This window comes from Lottia gigantea (assembly GCF_000327385.1).
Source record: "Lottia gigantea unplaced genomic scaffold LOTGIsca_54, whole genome shotgun sequence".
In the NCBI taxonomy this organism is placed as follows: Eukaryota; Metazoa; Mollusca; class Gastropoda; family Lottiidae; genus Lottia; species Lottia gigantea.
The window spans coordinates 208291-227423 of record NW_008709848.1 but is presented as its reverse complement, the minus strand read 5'-3'; the positions used below and the strand labels follow the sequence as shown (position 1 = coordinate 227423).

Genomic DNA, 19133 nt, shown 5'->3' with positions numbered 1-19133 from the left:
CGTTTAACCAGAGTAAAATGACAATTTTAATTCATGCTATTAAGCTATATAGCTATGTAATTTGATCACCTGTGTAAAGTATGAAGCAAACTCGTGACAAAGAAAGAGTCCAATTGAATAGTTATGAAATAAAATACAGTTCCTCGTTGAAATACAATAAAACCAGCCATCAAACCAAGAGAAGCAAACCATGTACACATTTACATAACTTGACCTTATGAAACAATTTAGAGACAAATTTAAGATGTCATGTTATACTACTGGCTATATTTAGGTCAAATCGATTGTCCAAACTGAGAAAAAGTATATAAAATGTAACTGGTGAAATAATTTACCTTTAGACTTCATTTTATTCATATCAAGTTGTTTGGCCAGTTCTGCTGCTTTAGCTGCATTTTGTTGTTCCTTGATTCGTTCTAATCTGGCTAATTCTGCTTTACGTTCAGCCTTCCTCCTCGAAAATTCTTTTCTAGCTAAAAATCCTCGTACCACTAGAAAATTAAATAACAAATAGTATCAGATATCACTAAGTACACATTTGATATAACCATGATATTACATAGTTTTTTAGATTATCATTTAACGATAAAGCTGTACATATCCAACGTATAGTATGTAATGTAAGTACATAGACAGAAGTCTACGTGTTTAAAATTGTTAAATATATGAAAAGGAAGTAAATAAGAGTTCAGTAAAGGGAAGAGTTAAGTTTCACATACATATCGAATGTATCCACTTGTTTCAAGGATATCTACTGATGGAGATGTGTTATTCAAGTGAACTAGGCTAGGTTAACTGTAGTTTCCATTTTATTTACTGATCATTCTCAGAAAGCTTCAAGATTTCAGACGAAACCACCAAAGATTGAGATCGTTGAAATCAATTTTTCGCTTTTATGTATCCACAAAAGAGCATTAACCATAATTATGGTTTCAAACTTCATATTTTACTTGAAAGATTAATATGCTAACCTCGTTGAAGCTGTGTGGCTGCTTTTCCAAATGTAGCCAGAAGATCTGCCATTCTTTCTATGTGCCAGTATTTAAGGAACACCTTTGTCTTTCCAATATGCCAACCAGTAAGTCCAGTAGATTTCAGTATGTCTATACAGTTAGTGGACGTTCCTTTCAATTTGTGTTTGTGGATAAGAATTTTGTACCTTAAAATACAAATCGATTATTTCAGATCGATTATAAGAATAATGAAAGTAATATTTTGAAAAATGTCAAAGTGTGGATATCCCTGAAGTTGATTGGCTATGATGCATTAAATAGTAGGTTTATTTAGGGTTCATGGTTAACGTACGAGCCTTACCTCTCTACGAACTCCGAAAAAGGTGGTCTAATAGCGAAACCTTCTCTTCTGATTTTGGTAGTTTCTAACATACCGGTATAGAGTAACTGGGCCTGTATATAGGCATTGTTAAACTCCCCGGCTCGTTTATTGTGGTTTGGTTTTAAACATCGGACAAAGATTGGGGAGGATCTGGTCATTTTCTCCATTAACATGTGCAATGATCTCTGAAATTAGTAAAATTATGCATTAAACCTTCTGTAAAACGTTTTCTGCAAGCGCGTAGCAGGACTTGATAGTTCGGAAGTGTTGAATTCAGTGTATCGAAGAGTAAATGGAAAATAGGAGTTATATACAGGACACATTTTTATACAACTGCAAAGAGTGATAATTTCAAATTTGAAAGACATACCTTAAACTTGGTTCCAACTGTTGCTTTTCGTTTGGCGTCTTGACTAACTTTCACTGGACCTTTACGATTCTGAAATCATAAAAATTCATCATTTAAGACATTGTTAGATCTAAATGATTATAATAAGATTATGACTCAGAGAGAAAAAGGAAGAGTTTGTTATAATTGAATACTTTTTTCGCTTATATTCATATCGCTTGACTCTCACCCTTGTGTTATTAGATCTCGTAGATTTTCTTCCTTGAAGAGCTAACGTACCAGTCCTGGAAATTTCGGCTGAAAAAGATAATAAAAAGATGTTAAAAAAGGAAAGAGTATTCGTATCCAATTGTATCTTCATAAAAGTCCATAAACTCATGACACATGGTAGACAAGACTCTATTAAATCACACAGATTTGGCAATGTATTAGATATTGCTTGTGTTACGAAACTCAAGCACGAGAAAGTGCAGTCAAAAGCATTTGCCAAGAGCATACGTACTACACTATTTACCTTGAAACAAAGTCTTGATGAGTTTATTTTTACTACTTTTCATAATATCTGAAATTCCTTCTGGTAGAGTGTCTCTATTCTTCTCTAACCATTGATTTGTGTCGTAGGTTACCTGGTAAATGAAGGAGAGAATAATGTAATCTCTTTACTCTGTGTAAGTAACAAGCAGTGCCATATGTTATTCGACACAAGCACCCATTCATTACAGAAGTATATGGAAAGCTCTTATGATATTGCATTATAGACCACATAATCAAACCGAAGGTCACTGTACTGAACGTGAAATTCAAAAGCCACTATAAGAAAACTTGAAATTTGAGATAGATCTGCCCCTGAGTATAAAAGTTCTTACCTTTCCAGCGTAATGATGTATGGTAAATAACGGTGACGTGCTCTGATGAGATTTTTGAAAGTTTGGATGTTTATGAAAGTTTTGATTTAATTTTTCTACAAATGTTTTGTTGGTGGCCTGAAAAATTAAATTTGATGCATGAGAAAATCAATTGCAAATAACCGCTTTTAATATCTAGATATGTGATATCAATATTTCAAACGGTTGATAAATACTGAAGCACAATAAGGTTAAAGTTTAGACAAAATAAAAGACAATCATCGAATAAAGGTCAATATAAAATCTGTTATTAATACTTCTGTTCAACAATTACTCTGGTGCATTTTCGTGGAAATTCTTTTACTATATAAGTTCAATTGCAGTGTTTTGAAGTTTTTTTTACCTTAGGAAATTGACATTCCTCATCTAATAGTGATATAATCCCGACTGGCTTGATCAAAAACATATCCTGAAAAACAAAGAAAGAGTGAGTAAAAGTTTTAATCATTTAGAGTTTTGATTGATATGAATTATAAATAAGTTTATATAAGTATGAAAAAAATACAAATTATACTTACCAGTAGAGGTTTGTTATCTACAAATTCAATTTCTGTCCAATCAATTCCTTCTTTCATGTATTCTTCTTGCTCCATTTTAAATATATGCTGAAAATAGTTTTGTAATAATTATAGGCAATTATTGTTAAATTAACAAAAATATGAGAATTTTACTGATCTTGTCAAGATTTGAATGCAGTCTATAAAATAATATTACACAAAAAAGCTACCTGGTTGAAAAAGAACTGAAGTTGTTCATTGGCCAAGTTGATACAGGCTTGCTCAAAACTGTTCTTCTCAAAATGTTCAAAACCAAATATATCAAGAATACCTGAAATAAAAAAAACAAATATATAAATACCTTTGATGATAAAAAAGTGTTCCGCATAAATTTTTTTTAAACGAACGAAAATTTTTTTGTAACTATTTATTACCTATTTCTCGGTATTCTTGTCTATATGAAAGTTGTTCCGGAGCCAATAGCTGGTTTATTTTATTAACTATCCAACCAAATAATCGTCCATATATTGCTTTAGATAAGGCATCACGACAATCTGAAATAAATATCATGTTTAGTATAAATCATCTAATTTATTTAATCATACAGTAAGCGCAAAGTTAGATACCTCCATGACACCATGGTCACTGAGGGGGGTTCTAGTCCTAGTCCTTTATGATCACCTGTGTTTTTGTTACATTTTTGATGACATACCTGCAGCTTTCGATTTGCTGTAGTTGATTTTCATGTACTCTCCACCTGCCACTGCAATCATAGAAGTCAAACAGCTCTGTAATTCATCAGCATCTATATTTAACAGACTCTATAATTGAAAAGGAATATACAAGCATTATGTATTTTGATACTTGAAAAATCATTTGCCAAAATCCACTTTTAATATCTGGTAATGTGATACCAATGATTCAAAACTAACCCGTGTGATAAACACTCTTTAATAAGAAATATTAGGGTAAAAATCTGTATTCGAATAACAGTCAATATAAAATCTGTCATATTAAACACTCTTTGAAACAATTACTGAGGTGAATTTACGTGGTATTCTATATAAATAATTTACGAAATTACACAAATTTTTTGAATCGTGAGTTTATTTAGAAAAAAACAAATACGAAACTCATGCTGAATCAGAATATAGGATTGTTCCTAATAAAATTCATTTCCAGTTACAACAACCAAAAAACACTACGGCATGCTGCCCGGTGCAGAAGACACGACTTTAAAACTTACAGCGGCTGTCTGTAGATCATCACCAGGATTTGATACTAAAGTTTCATCATTTTCTTCATTTGTTTCAAACTTGATGTTACCAAGATGTAAAATACCAGCTATCATTGTAAACAGTGTTTCTTGTTCCTGTTAACAGAAGAGAAAAATGATTATTTCGAATGAATATTTTTTTTAAAAAGTGACAAAGAGATAGAATCTTTTGGTGATAACTAAAATTAAGATTTTAAACAATGAAGGTGTAAATGGGACGTACCGAATCGGTAAATCCAACCAAATCCATAGAATTTAGCAATTCCCTGTACTCTTTGGCTAGATGTGGTAAATCGGAGTTGAAATGCTCGGCACCATTTGTTAAATATCGAAATTTATTTGGATCCTTCAGGTGTAAATTGGTGGTAGTGTTTTCTCTCTGACCAGCGAATAAATAATAAAATATGTGGAAATTTTCTTCTTTTTCATGTTGACCAACGACTCTGGATTTCTCGAGTAAATACTCGGATATTTTGGCACCTTTGACTGGAAAACAAATAGAAAAAGCCATACAGAAAATCTGGTATTAGATCTGCCTTGGGTAAGGATAATCCGGAAAAGATCAATGCCTAGAGGTTTGGCCAGCTGGTGAATAGACCGATTAAGAACCTAAATTGTTATCTAACACTTACAAAAGATCTGATTGACTTAATATCGGATTTAGTTAGGAAACAGTCGAATTATGACTAGAATAAGTATTTTACCTTGTCCATCGAGGAATCGAAGCTGTATATATTTACCAAATCTACTGGAATTATCATTCATCAGAGTTTGGGCGTTACCAAATGCTTCTAATAATGGATTTACCTAAAAAAATTTGTGTTGAGATTATTCAAATGTACTTAAAAATCAAACTGCAAAAACAATCAGTAAATGATAACAGAATACATCTTCACATTGTAAGGGAATTACAACCTCCGTCTAATACCTTATCATTAAAAACTTTTCTGGTATCAAAGAGTAAGTTTGTTAATGCAATAAAATTTCATCGACAGAAAGACTGTAAACAATATTTCTACGTATGTAAGCGAGGGGTTTGATTAGCTTATTCGCTAGCGTGCAATCCAATCAAAACGTTGAAATTAGACACTTTATTCAAGAAAAGCGCCTAATGATGTTAGACATTAGACGGAGTACTTGTCAGTGAGTTGATATTGTTGATAATGGTAATCACTGCAATGTTATCTTACCTGTAAAATTTGTTGTTCTATTTGACTATTGCCATGGCTTAGTTCTATCAATTGTTTTATTATCAATTTGGTACTTTCTGTTTTACCGGCTCCACTTTCTCCGCTGTTAGAAAATAAAAATATTACATACATGTACATGTAAGATGCTCAAAGAAAACTTGCAACAGTAATTGTCCATATACGCTAAGAATCAAAGAATAATAATTTATACGTTCGTCATTGTCCATAAATACAACGGCTTTCTGTCAGTTTCGTCAATTACAATTAGAGGTGACTTTTATATTACATATTATGAAACACATATATACCTGATTAAAATACATTGATCTTTAGGAAGTAAACCACCATATCCAGAAATAGATTGAAACGCCATGTCAGAAACAGCAAATATGTGGGGTGGATTGGAACTTTTCTTAGCATTTTTATACTTTTCTGTTTCCTGTTTGAAATGGAAAATGTATGTATGATTGGATAACATGTGTACCTTACGGGAATCTGTTTTATCATTTATATCTTTACTTTACAATGTTCAAAATTGTCTATCCTTGTCTGTGAGACCTATAACATGAAATACTGGGACCACAAGGGCAAGACCTTTGGATGAATTACAGGCCCTTTTATGGAATTATAGGTCCTACTTGTTAATGTAGCTATGCACATACATCTACTTGGAAATATTGATTATACGATGAATGCTACAACATTGATATTCACCTTTTTACCATAAATACCAATATCTTTAAAAGGGTTTACTGCAATCAAAATATCACCAACATACGTCTACAAAATAGAACAAGAAAACAGATAGACTGGTATTTCGGTCATATAATGTGATATCAACATATTTAAATATATTTTGTATTGCAAATGAACTGATAATTTACTTATGTAATGACGATCCCCTTGCTTACAATTCAAACTTGTTGCGTTTCATTGTCAAATATATTAGGTAATTTAATAGCTGGTGTAAAATTGTATTTTGCACAACATAAATAAGCTAATGAATATAACAATTGTTTGGTTACGCTGCACAACTACCAACAGGGATGTTCAAAGGATACCACCGTCTCTATTTTCCAGCTAGTAGAACTTAACGTCAACGTCAACTATCCATAGCATTTTAAACAGAATTAAAATCAGACGTCTTGTTGTCATACAAACGAACCACATAATTATTATATCTAAACTGTTGTAACGAGTGTATAATGTACCTTCTAATGTGTACTTATTACCAATATACGTAACATATGTCTCAAAACTAGTGAGAATCAATACTAAATTATATAAAATCTAATCATTTAGTTCTTATTATAATGCCCACTGACTTGGTCATGAGTTTTTACGACTTTTGCAACAAGACCCAGAAGTCTGGTTTGAAATCTAGGTGTGTTTAGCTTCAAGCTCTTGTTTGGATTTTTTTTACTTTAAATAAACCTCCCGTTATATGATATATATTATATATGATCTGCTATATATAAACTATTTTTTTTCAATTGATTTACCGTGTGTATATAAGGTTTTATTTGAATAACACTTAAATCACTTATATCAACTGAGAAATTCAAACCAAAATATTTGGGGAAAAAAACCTTGAGGAAATGTACTGGTTTTACTCTTTAAAGAGATACTACCTCTTAGAATTCTCAGACAATTTAAACATGGCCAAAAAGAGCAAATATTCATCAGTAGATTTACCTAGTGTCATAAATATTATTATTTAGTTTTATGGTTGTATCAGAATATAGGGAGATTCTGTTGTTTAGTACCACCGGGTAAGTCTGAAGATGGTTTTAAAAACATATTTACCAAGCTTGAAAATCTCAATGTTCATTATAAGAATATTAATATTACCGAGTGAGAATTTATAAGGAAATGTACCCTGTATAAGTTAAAAGACATTAAACCCGTCAATAGAAAGTTATATCCTCAAGGCTTGTGTAATCAATCTGAATGATTGTTAATGTTACTATTGGTAAATAATTGTGTACATAAAACACGACTTAATATGTTAAGACATTCTTATGATGTAGATTTTAAGACTTTGTCGCATTATCAATAATGACGCGTTATCGTTAATTTGTTAGTTTGGTAGAACAAGACATATCGTATTCACATAACAATTAACAAGTAATTTCTATTTATGAAAAACATTACTCCATATTTTACTTCTATCATGCCGACTTCCATGTTACATTATGGAAATTCTTCATAGGGTCTGCAATGGAGAGGGGTGGTAACCAAAACTGAAATTTTGTCCCTCTTTTATAATAAGGGTTAGCCATCTGCAAGAAAAGGAGGCAGGAAAAATGAAAATGATGTTCTGTTTCATATTGAAGAGTTTGCTATACTGTAAGAGAGGGGGTTTATTTAAAATGAAAATGATGACCTTCTTTCATAATGAAATCTCTACGTGGGGTTTTTAATCAGAGGTAACCAAATCAACTGTTTTATCGACCATGTTTGAATACAGAAGGATTAAGTAATAGTGGATTGTCCTATCCAACCACATTTTATTATTCATTTATTGGCTGTACAAAATCTGTACTAAGACTTCCTGGTTAAGACCAGTATTATTTTCACTCTGTATAAACTTTCCAGAATGGAATTCAATACATAATGGTATTCTATCTTTGATTTAAAGCCTAGTAGATCCTGTTGCATATAAATACATGTACCTGTTTAAAGAAGCATGCATAATACGTAAGCCATTTAAATAATTTTGGTGTTAAAATTAATGGCAGGTTTTTCTTAGTTAAACTTTCAGATAAATCTAGGAACTTAAACCAGTGAATGTTGTTCAATAAAGCTGTGCCTATATATTGTTTTTACAATTGCTAAATGCCATTTAAAGAATTCAGGAACTCTTTTTCTTGATTTTGGAATATAGTTTTGATAAATTTGAGCCAAAATGTTTTTCGACCTACGAAAAAACCAGAATGCCCCTTTTATTGGAATTATTTTTCCGATCGGTGATTTATTGCTAAAACCAAGGAAAATATTATTTTAGGAATGTCTGGTAATAGCATCTATATTTAAAATTGTGATGTTAAAACAGGTTTAAGAGCACTTAAATATATCATAAACTCAGTTCTTTAATATGATCGACAGGCTTTCAATATACATAAACAAATCCACTATATTCATTGCATATAAATCTTTCATACATTATGTATTCATAACAACTTTATGTAAACGGGAAATATATTTCAATGGGCGTGGATATATTTTCTATTCAATATTTCTGAAAATCATTCTCAAGCTGGATGTACTTTTTACATCTTGTCCGGTTCGCACACATGGAGTCATTTCCCAAATATATTGTACCCCTGTGGCCATACAGATTTGACAACATAAAATGTAGAACATCGTATATTTCGCCTTGTATAACATGATACCAATGTATAGGGTTGTCTCATCAATGACTCGAAAATATATTTAAATCAACTTACATAGATTAAATCTCTGTTGTATCTCTCTTGTAGTTCTTCTAATAAAATCTGTTCATCCAGTTTGGTCAATGTGGCTAAATCCTCGACACATCCTATTTGAGGTCGTTCTTCCATCTTTTGTTTTTGTTATTGTCTCTTGTTAACACGAGTATGTCTTGAGTTGAAATGTACAGGTAATAAATGACTTTTCTTATACATTAGTAGTGAGTATTGTGATAAAGGGGCTGGTCCGTTTTATTTATAGTAACAACTAACCAGTCATCTACACGTTATATGAGATCAGAGTGATTTTTCCCAATACTGATATTCAAATATCATCATTTGTGACGTCAATTACACCTATAGCATTGTAATTTAGGGGCCGTGAGAGGGGAGACTCTATTATATTCATGATGATTCAATTTATAGGTTAATTTTTAAGGCATCATAGTTTGTCGTAATGACTAATACTGAAATATAATTTGTTAATTATTTTCTAATTTTTTTTTTAAAAACACATTAGGGTTTATGTTGCTGTGGGGGGGGGGGGGGGGGGATTTATGTTTACCATTACATATTATAATGTAGTGTTTTCCAATAGTCAGAGGGTGTTACAGACATCTCTGATGACAATAATTCATCAAGCAGTGTATTTTGTTCTGAAAAGCTGAGGGCTTCGGCAGAGGCGTTACCTAACTAAACGATTTTGCCTTGACGTCTAGCGTGCAAGAGAGGAATAGTTGGAGAGCTGATTTGTGACTTTGAAGTGTCTGAAACACATTGAACAGGACCAGCCAAGTTCTCAACTAACCCCACTACTCAAAACATTGACAGATCGTCGCATTCCCAAGTATAATTTCATGGAAGATTTTTGTTTTTTCAAAGAAGCTTGTTTCTGAACTATACAATATCGTGCATTGTTGATTACATATTTTTGTCTAAAGAATATAAATACATTGATAACAAATAATACATACAAATATTTTAATCATAAGTATTAAAATCTTTATCATTTTAAGGTTAACTCATTTTTATGGCCATGTCCGCATTATGCTTATTCAAGATTGTCTTAGTAATCGGCGGCAATCAGAAAAACCTTTTGGTGGTCAAGTGTCGATTACATTAAGCTAACATGTCTGCTTTTCAACTTGATTCTTTGTACAAGCATTGACTTATTCGTTGCAAATGCACAGGAATTTGTTCGTTAGGCGTTAGCACTGTAAATAGCAATAATAATAATAATAATAATAATAATAATATTTTTAAAAACGTCACGTACACACCAGTATTTGCTAGGAAGTAAAAATTTAATCGTCTTTATGGAGTTTTATTTTCAAAATGTACAGCTTCAAATAAAATACCCATAACATTTTTCATTCATTAAGTTCGCTGTCAGGTGCGCCTATGCTTATATGAAATCTATATAACATAATCTATTTCTGACACTAATTAATTATAATGTGGCTATTTACAAAAGATGATATGTATACAAAAGATTATTATAATCATACATCGTATTTCAACTGGTGTCATTTTCTAAGGCCAAAGTTTGAATCTGAAGACTAAGCGAGCCGAAGGTAAAATTTGAAAATGAAAAGCACTGAATGTTTCTCATGTGATTCACCGTCGGATATAAACAAAATATTTCAGAACATAATTTCTTACAATACAATTAAACCATTTCATTTTTTGTGATCAAACGGGTTATAACAATTAGATTCAACTAAAATCTTCAAAGCACAGAAGAGTTTGTCAGTTGGTGGAAGTTGGTTCCAATCTACCCAGTGCCAGCCTGCAAATATAACATGGAATCACTTTGATCTTTGAACTCTATACATGTTATCTGGTAATCTCGAGAGAAGGGAACATTGTTCAATCTTGTTGTTATGGATTACTCAAGAGAAAATTACAATAACTGCAATGTAAATAACACTATATCCTATCAAAAAACCTCTTTTGTAGCGGCTGGTAAAGTAAACTTCAATTTCGTCAGACGAAAAATAAAATTAAAAAAATTATATCGAGTTCATGGGGTAAAAATAAAATATTAATTTTACACTTCAAGGGAGGTAACATACCCTCAACCAAATTATATTCACAAGGTGATAAAGTAAATCAGAGCATCATCCAATGGACCAAACGACGTCAGGTGCTTAGGTCCATAAGTAAAGATTCAAATTTTCAAGTGGGTCTGAACTGGCAGAACGGACAGGATTAACCTGTCTTTTGCAACAATAATTACCTAAACAACGGTCGGGTTCTAGATTTTCTGGTTCTGATTTATAACTGGTATCAACTTCACCTTGTACAAATATAGTTACATAATGATACTTTTCTACTTTTTCATCTAAATTAATAGCGTTCACTACAGTAGCATAGAATACATTCTTCAACTTCAGATCAGCTTCTTCTAGTGCTTCTCTAGCACCGCAATCTTCCCATTCTTCTCTGAAATACAGTGCATGTATGATACTCAGTTGAAAGCTAGGGACAGAAAATGGCATGCTACATAATTCTATCTCAATAAATCCAATTTAAATATTCTAACTAAAACATGTAGGGTGTTCCGAAGTGTAACTACGTTAAATGGACAAAGATGTATTTATGGTATTAGATTGTGACCCAATTTAGCTGTGGGCCAATGAGTACTTATGTACGATTGAAACACAATTAAGGGGAAGGAAATCCACATAGTCAGCATTAAATGTAGGACAATAATATCATCTCTTACCCGAATTCTAAATGACCTCCTGGCAAGGCATAAAGTCCTTCACCAGTTGAACCTGTTCTGATTCCCATTAAAATTTTATTTGGGTGATATGGATGGGTTACAAAGACTCCAACACCAACTTTAGGGCGAACATGTGTTTCTACAGCCGCCATATTCGTTATTTACTATTAGCATAGTACTGATTGGTCGAAATATCATCCTAAAATAGAATATGACATGTAAATTGCGCAAACACGGAGCTTTCTTTCATTTTGTAAAGATGGGAGCTAACTCCTGTATAGTAGGCAAACCAAGAAATATTTTATTATTCAAATTTTAGAAATCTTCAGTATATATACCAAATATATCAGATGATGCTGTATAGTCTATAAGCCAAGTTTTCTCTTTCAGTGTCATTCTTGTATTGGTTAGGACAAACATTTGCTGAGAAATCTTTCCCTTAATATCTACATCATTCAGTCAAAAACTCTGTGTTCTTGGACATATTCTTTGGACGCCATCTAAAACTTTCATAATGAAATCAATTGCTCGTTTACTTTAATATAACTTTTCATTGTCATTATGAGATAATGCACGACAAGAATGGCTAATGAACTGATGATGTGGTATTTTCAAAAATAAGTTCTCATGGGTGCTTTTTTGTCCAAGACAAATGAGAATCAGAATAAGCTTATAAGAAAGGGATTTGAAGTGCGACTTGCAGAACTGTAGAGCAATTGGATGTTTCAACGACTTCTAACGACTAACAGCAAGTTGGAGAACAACCTCTGGATTAAGTCGAGCCTGGGGCACTGAAGACAAGAAAATTACGATTCCCGCCAGCTGCAATCAGTTTCTCTTGTTCTTGGCTACTTCATAAAAAATATTGGACCTTGGATTCGACCCGAGCTGTCATTATCTACGATCATCTAGTTGGTCGCAATTGTTCGTAGTCGGTCAATATTTAGATATGATCGTTTTGTTTCGGCTATAGACTGAGGATCCGATGAGTTGTTGTAAGTTGCCAGTCGCCTCGAGCCCACTTCGTAAGCATCTCACAATATACAAATTTGGATAGCCTTTCTTAATCAAAAATATCTGTATAAAAGATAATATTAATAAATATACGGATTTATTTACCCAGAGTTAAAGATATAGTAGAAGTCCTAGACGATCTTCATAGTGAATGTTGATATATTTAGCTGGATCCTGGATAATGATTTGTTTCGCAGATCTCTCGGATTTTTAGTTTTAAACGCATAGACTATTAGTGACCGGTAAATGTAGGTTAATATCAGTAGACCAATGTTTTTACATCGCCATTACTGATATCTTGAGATTGCGAGGTGTAATAAGGTTTAAGTGTAATATTATGATAATATGATAAGCTATGTATCTATGGATTAATAGAAGTTTTAGGTCAACACATAGCACATTTCATTTCTGGACATAATCAAACATACCTACACGGTTACATTAACGGTTATCCTCTTGGCGACAAGGTGCTATCTTTCGAATTTTTCTCAAGGTTAGAAGGTGATCTAACGGTCAGTGCTATTGTGTTTTTACTTTTTTGATATGATCAGCTGATCAATCGATAGTGAGACAAAAACAACTTTGTTGACCTAAGCCGAGCTGCAAGCCATTGAGTGCTGTGTGTTCGAATCACCAGGAATGTGTTGATGAAATGGTTAAAGATCAATATTAGTATCTCAAGTCTCGACCACAGCAATGGAATTCTGATCGATCAATATCAAGACAACAAACATCTTTATCTTAATCATCTCAAGATGGTCTAACTGATTTTAATGTTGGTTTCGCTTGTTTCAAAGATGTAAACAATACTTTCAGTGTTTTATGTGATGCCTGTGTCAACCTCACCCGAATGACCAACATCAGCTAGTTATTTGTGAGTCATGGTATTCTATATATGGAACGGTTTCGTTGCTATGGAGATATAGTATGGAATGGAACGAGACATTGATTAATATATTCCATATAGCTTACTGATAATACATGCACCTGTTCCTATAACATTTAGTGAAGGAAGTATTCCAGGATTATCTTTCAAGCTGGCGAACTACAGACGTCGATACCAAGATGATGACGACAATAGAACTTTGCGGGTACAGCACACACCATGCTTTCCAATGCTGTCAGGAGCCTTTCTCCGAATGAGAGTCAGACGTAAGTATAAAATCGTTAACTTCTTCGACAAAAACTCATTGTATGGTACAGAGACCTGTTTCAGATGTAAAAGCAAAATCATTATGATTTGCAAATAGAAGATTTTGTGACACAAGGAGGAAATTTCAATTTAAGAAAAAGGTGTTTAGAAAAATAATGGTTTTTTCACTCTTGCAATGAAAATATGAACGTAGATCATGTTATTACGCTAATTACAGTAATGTCTTGTATTCTTTTCCTTGCAAGATGAGAAAATATATATTGAGCTGCACTTCGATAAGTTTGTTATGACCTATGACATATCTTTTCTGAAACACATCGAAAAAAAAGTCCTATACAGTATGTATAACCAATACATGGTTGTGATTTAAAGTAACTAAGCATTAAACTGTAAAGACGTGAGTAAGACAATTTCACACGAGAGGTTTACCTTTGATTCGGAAATTTCCGATTATTACCTTAAAAGGACATATCCGTCAAACGAACATGAAAATGACACGAACATTACTTTTTGTGCTATTCAAATTGATGTTTGAAAATGTGACCTCATTTTCCTTCGGGACATATTAACCTGTAAACTCATAAGGTAGCCAATCAAATGTCTAGATTCAAGCCATATTTTACTGTTGTTAACTGAACCGACACGAAAATAACGGGTCTCAGTTTTATCAACCAACTTTTAAATCTTGTAGTGTTTCGATTTACACACTGTTTGCTAAGAACCTGAATGTTAATCCTGTGTTAGGATTATCTGAGGATTATCTTCATCAGCTCGGGATTTACAGGTGAGCTTCCTTTATCTATGTTGTTGGTATTATGTTATACTAGCAGCATGTCTTTACTAAGGCATATTCTGGGCTGTGTCATATATATTACTAAGACCGTGTAACCCTATACAGTGTGATATGATGTAGAGTTAATTTTCGGAATGCAAATTTATATATACTTTACTTTTTAGAGTAAAACAACGATTGTCATTGTATAACAAAGCAGGACATCATTGGTGTCGTTGTACACAGTTCTTTGTTTAATGTCCAATATCTCATGTTGTGCTGTTAATAACGTCGTGCACGATATTGCCTATTGTAGTACATCTACTACATAAGAACCGATTATGGAAGCAGATCTTAGCATTAACGGATGTATGTATCAAATTAATTTAGGTTAAGCTCTTTGATATTTCTATATTTGTCACACTGTTACTATTATTTCCCTTAAAAATCAATAAATAGATATATTAAACTGAATATTATAATGTAGAACGTGTTGCTTGTCACAGGCTTTAACAAGTTATTTGACATAATTCCAATTGAATTATAAAATATGGGCTTTGATAGTTAAATTAACTGTTGCAGGTACCACAGAATATATGATTTTAAATGCCACACCTGCTGTAGGTGCATATTGATTATTATCTCACAATCATTGTCTCAGCTACATTATCAGCTTCATTGTCTTATCTACAGTCCCCCATTCCTTCATTACCTTATCTACTGCCTCTCATTCCTTCATTATCTTATCCACAGTCTCCCATTCCTTCATTATCTTATCTACTGCCTCTCATTCATTCATTATCTTATCTACTGCCTCCCATTCCTTCATTATCTTATCCACAGTCTCCCATTCCTTCATTATCTTATCTACAGTCCCCCATTCCTTCATTACCTTATCTACTGCCTCTCATTCCTTCATTATCTTATCCACAGTCTCCCATTCCTTCATTATCTTATCTACTGCCTCTCATTCCTTCATTATCTTATCCACAGTCTCCCATTCCTTCATTATCTTATCTACTGCCTCTCATTCATTCATTATCTTATCTAGTCTCTCATTCCTTCATTATCTTATCCACAGTCTCCCATTCCTTCATTATCTTATCCACAGTCTCCCATTCATTCATTACCTTATCTACTGCCTCTCATTCATTCATTATCTTATCTACTGCCTCTCATTCATTCATTATCTTATCTACAGTCTCTCATTCCTTCATTATCTTATCTACAGTCTCTCATTCCTTCATTATCTTATCCACAGTCTCCCATTCCTTCATTATCTTATCTACTGCCTCTCATTCATTCATTATCTTATCTACAGTCTCTCATTCCTTCATTATCTTATCCACAGTCTCCCATTCCTTCATTATCTTATCTACAGTCCCCCATTCCTTCATTACCTTATCTACTGCCTCTCATTCCTTCATTATCTTATCTACAGTCTCCCATTCCTTCATTATCTTATCTACAGTCTCCCATTCCTTCATGGACACAGTGGGTATTTTTTTTTTTTCTTTATCTTGTTTATATTGGCATTTTCTTATCTACGGTCATCTGTTCATTCATTATCTTATCCACAGTCTCCCATTCCTTTATTATCTTATCTACTGTCTCTCATTCCTTCATTATCTTATCTACAGTCTGTCATGCTGGCGATTTTCTCCGATCCAATGTCCTTAGGAGGATACAATCGTTGTGTTTGTTTATATTCTTTGTGGTTTACCAATAATGCTCTTGGGTGGGCAGAAAATCAGTGACTGATGACCCATCCCTTTTTACTCTGAATAATATTATTCAACCACAATAATATTATATCTTGTTCAATGTCATTGCATTGTGATCTGGATATTATTCAAAGCCCACGAAGGCCATTTTTTGCCCTATACATTCTTTGAACACAAAACAACAATTCTATGCCTTTTATTTATTAAATGGCTTGAATTTCTTGTATATATGTTTGAGTTTTGACACAAAGTCGGCGCTTGTCTTGTCCTGTGAGAAAGCGTACCATCTTGGTTGCTTTAACGTTTGTTAGCATATTTCCACCATTGATTGGACTTGTCTTCAAGATGGATGTCTTTTGAAAGGATTTTGAAAGGAACTGAAAATATCTTTGACATCTTATCCTCTCTGACTGACTTGACCATCTTTGGACATGATCGGTCAGATTTAACACAGGACAGTTATTAATGAAAGAGGTATGTAAACCAACGAGTACCAGATCGAGGAGTCTTATTATCGTAAGTTTATAGAGGTTGTTTTATATCCTGTTCGTCTCGTCCGACCTGTTCTCAAAGGTTTACCACCTTCTATTAATACTGCTCTGGTAGTTTTATGTAAATTATTTAAGCCACATAAACATTTAAATTAAGCACATGTACACATTGACATAATATTAAAATCTTTACAAAATTGACATATTTTCCTCATTAACTTTCAACTGTCTGTTATGTTAACGGTTAAACTGTTTAACCTATTGCAGGAAGTAGCCTTCTTACTTCCTTTTGTACCTCAATATTGCTGTAGGATTATGGGAAATCTTTGGCCGATTCATTATCACGTTGCTTAAACCATAGAGGTTTGGTGTAAAGGATACATTCTTTAACTAAACTTTATCAGTGCCATCTGATTGAAACCAATATTTCAAATATATATGTTAACGTACATTTACTATTATAGTTATATTGCACTTCCGTTTACTACTTATGGTTTATGGTCACATTGCATGGTAGTATCTGATGGAAATTCCCTTCTTCCAATCTTGTAATCCTATCAAACAAGGGATAATTGTTTCGTGTTTATACATACAAATTATTTGTTTACAGTTCTACGTGCACATAAAACGTGATGTAACCATAATATGTGTGACATATTGCACAGTTATTCAGTTCTTATTTCTTTTATTTATTCCCAAAAAATATCAACGTTTAGTTTAAATAGGTACATGGAGTAGCCAGAATTGACATTTATAAAATAAACTGTCATTTGAGGAGAATAAATGTGAAACAAGTTCGTTTGAACCAAACTTAAATTCCTATCAGTATTATTGTACCTCGTTTATACTGTTATACGTGATGTCGGCATCCCAAAATGGTACTTTCTTTACGTTTATCATACTGTACAAAGATATTTTATGTACATCTGCCTAAGAACCAGAATAAGCAGTTATTGAAACTGTATACGTATAACAGTCTGTGTATGTGCACAAACATCCTTAGCCCATTGACCTATATGCATTGTCATATGCACGAAGGCTGGCGTTATTTTGTCAACATACATCTTTAGGCTCACCAATCACCAAGTATGACTAGAATAAGAAAGTAGAATTATTTAAAAGAATTATTCAATCTGTGTTAAAACAAGCCGAGTAGGTTTAATTGTTGAGATACATGGTGTTAAATGTTGACTCAATGTCCAGTCCCACCCTAAAAACAAATCTTGATAATTTACTTTGTTAACAGCGAGTATACTATAGTAAATATCTCAACTAGTATTCAACTTCCTTGCTCTTCTTTTCAAATCCTGTGCGCGATTTTCATCTGAAAACTTGGAAGCGTATTGCTTCGAACTTGAAAGAGGTTGACAGATTTAATGGGTATGTTCAGTTTATATTGTCTCTTTCTTACTATGATGTTTTAGGTCACATATTCAGTTATATATGAGCGTATGATTCAGCAAATACGCACTGGAGTTGATGAAATAGCGACTTTGGAAAGAAGTCATGTCTTTTTCTCTAGACTTCGTAGGGTTTTAACCGTTTAAACCCAGTTGATTCCAACTCGATCTGATTGAGCCACTGACTGTCCATTGGTGAATACTTAGAAGGACACACGTGCGTGGGCCGTATATCCTTGAGGTGAAGACTCTTGGTTTGTGTATAATAGGTGTGGAGTGGGTGTGACAAATTTTCATATCATCCATTAAAATCTTGCATTACAACATGTTATATGTGTCATAACAAATCATATGATAATCTTGAGTAGGCCGGACTTAATAACTACATTCACGGATTATATCTTCTTTTGTTATATCTATCATATATACAGTATTATAATACAGGTCTCACTTTTAGCCGCATGACTTGTTTATGATTTATAGGTCTTCGACGACACTCCTTTCAAATTTCTTCATTATTCTTGTCGGTTTTCAACATCCAGTTTCTTGTTGGTTATCTCTTTCCTGTGAGTATTAAAATATTTATATTTTTGAAGTTTTTCTCTATTTGATGGCTTGGATTCAAAATGCGTGTGCATTTTCATCACAGATGTTGACTCGATATGAAATTAGGTCAATGAATTAATTACTTCATGCTTTCTGATTTTGTTGATCTAATTGTGGTGGCATCTAGTACTTTTGATTTTCAGAAAACTAAAAGTAGGCACCTGATCGAATTAAAGTCGTCGGTTGTGGATTATTATCTTATTGCTAATGGTAGATTATCTTTCCTTGTGCTACATTTGACATTGGGTACAAATTTGAATTC

The 19133-nt window shown here is 33.0% G+C and overlaps 3 protein-coding genes across 3 annotated transcripts; 1 reads left to right on the top strand and 2 right to left on the bottom strand.

The window, feature by feature from the left end:
* Positions 1–1310: 1310 nt before the first annotated feature.
* LOTGIDRAFT_219481 (hypothetical protein) lies at positions 1311–9151 on the bottom strand (the record flags this gene model as incomplete). Its single annotated transcript, XM_009062881.1, has 16 exons — positions 9002–9151; positions 6267–6332; positions 5861–5991; positions 5553–5655; positions 5067–5169; positions 4586–4848; positions 4333–4458; positions 3799–3907; positions 3521–3640; positions 3317–3417; positions 3108–3194; positions 2933–2998; positions 2551–2667; positions 2199–2310; positions 1706–1758; positions 1311–1520 (listed from the first exon to the last, which is right to left on the bottom strand). The coding sequence occupies exons 1-16, from the start codon at positions 9113–9115 to the stop codon at positions 1311–1313; spliced, it is 1881 nt and encodes a 626-aa protein (XP_009061129.1). The 5' UTR covers positions 9116–9151.
* A 912-nt stretch (positions 9152–10063) lies between these two features.
* Positions 10064–11863, bottom strand: LOTGIDRAFT_193681 (hypothetical protein; the record flags this gene model as incomplete). The annotated part of the gene is made up of 3 exons (XM_009062880.1): positions 10064–10772; positions 11223–11428; positions 11712–11863. The coding sequence occupies 3 exons, from the start codon at positions 11861–11863 to the stop codon at positions 10663–10665; spliced, it is 468 nt and encodes a 155-aa protein (XP_009061128.1). The 3' UTR covers positions 10064–10662.
* Positions 11864–15332: 3469 nt separating this feature from the next.
* Positions 15333–16131, top strand: LOTGIDRAFT_77329 (hypothetical protein; the record flags this gene model as incomplete). Its single annotated transcript, XM_009062864.1, has 2 exons — positions 15333–15700; positions 16002–16131. Coding segments are annotated over 2 exons (498 nt in total), but the record flags the coding sequence as incomplete, so codon positions are not given.
* Between the last annotated feature and the right edge of the window lie 3002 nt (positions 16132–19133).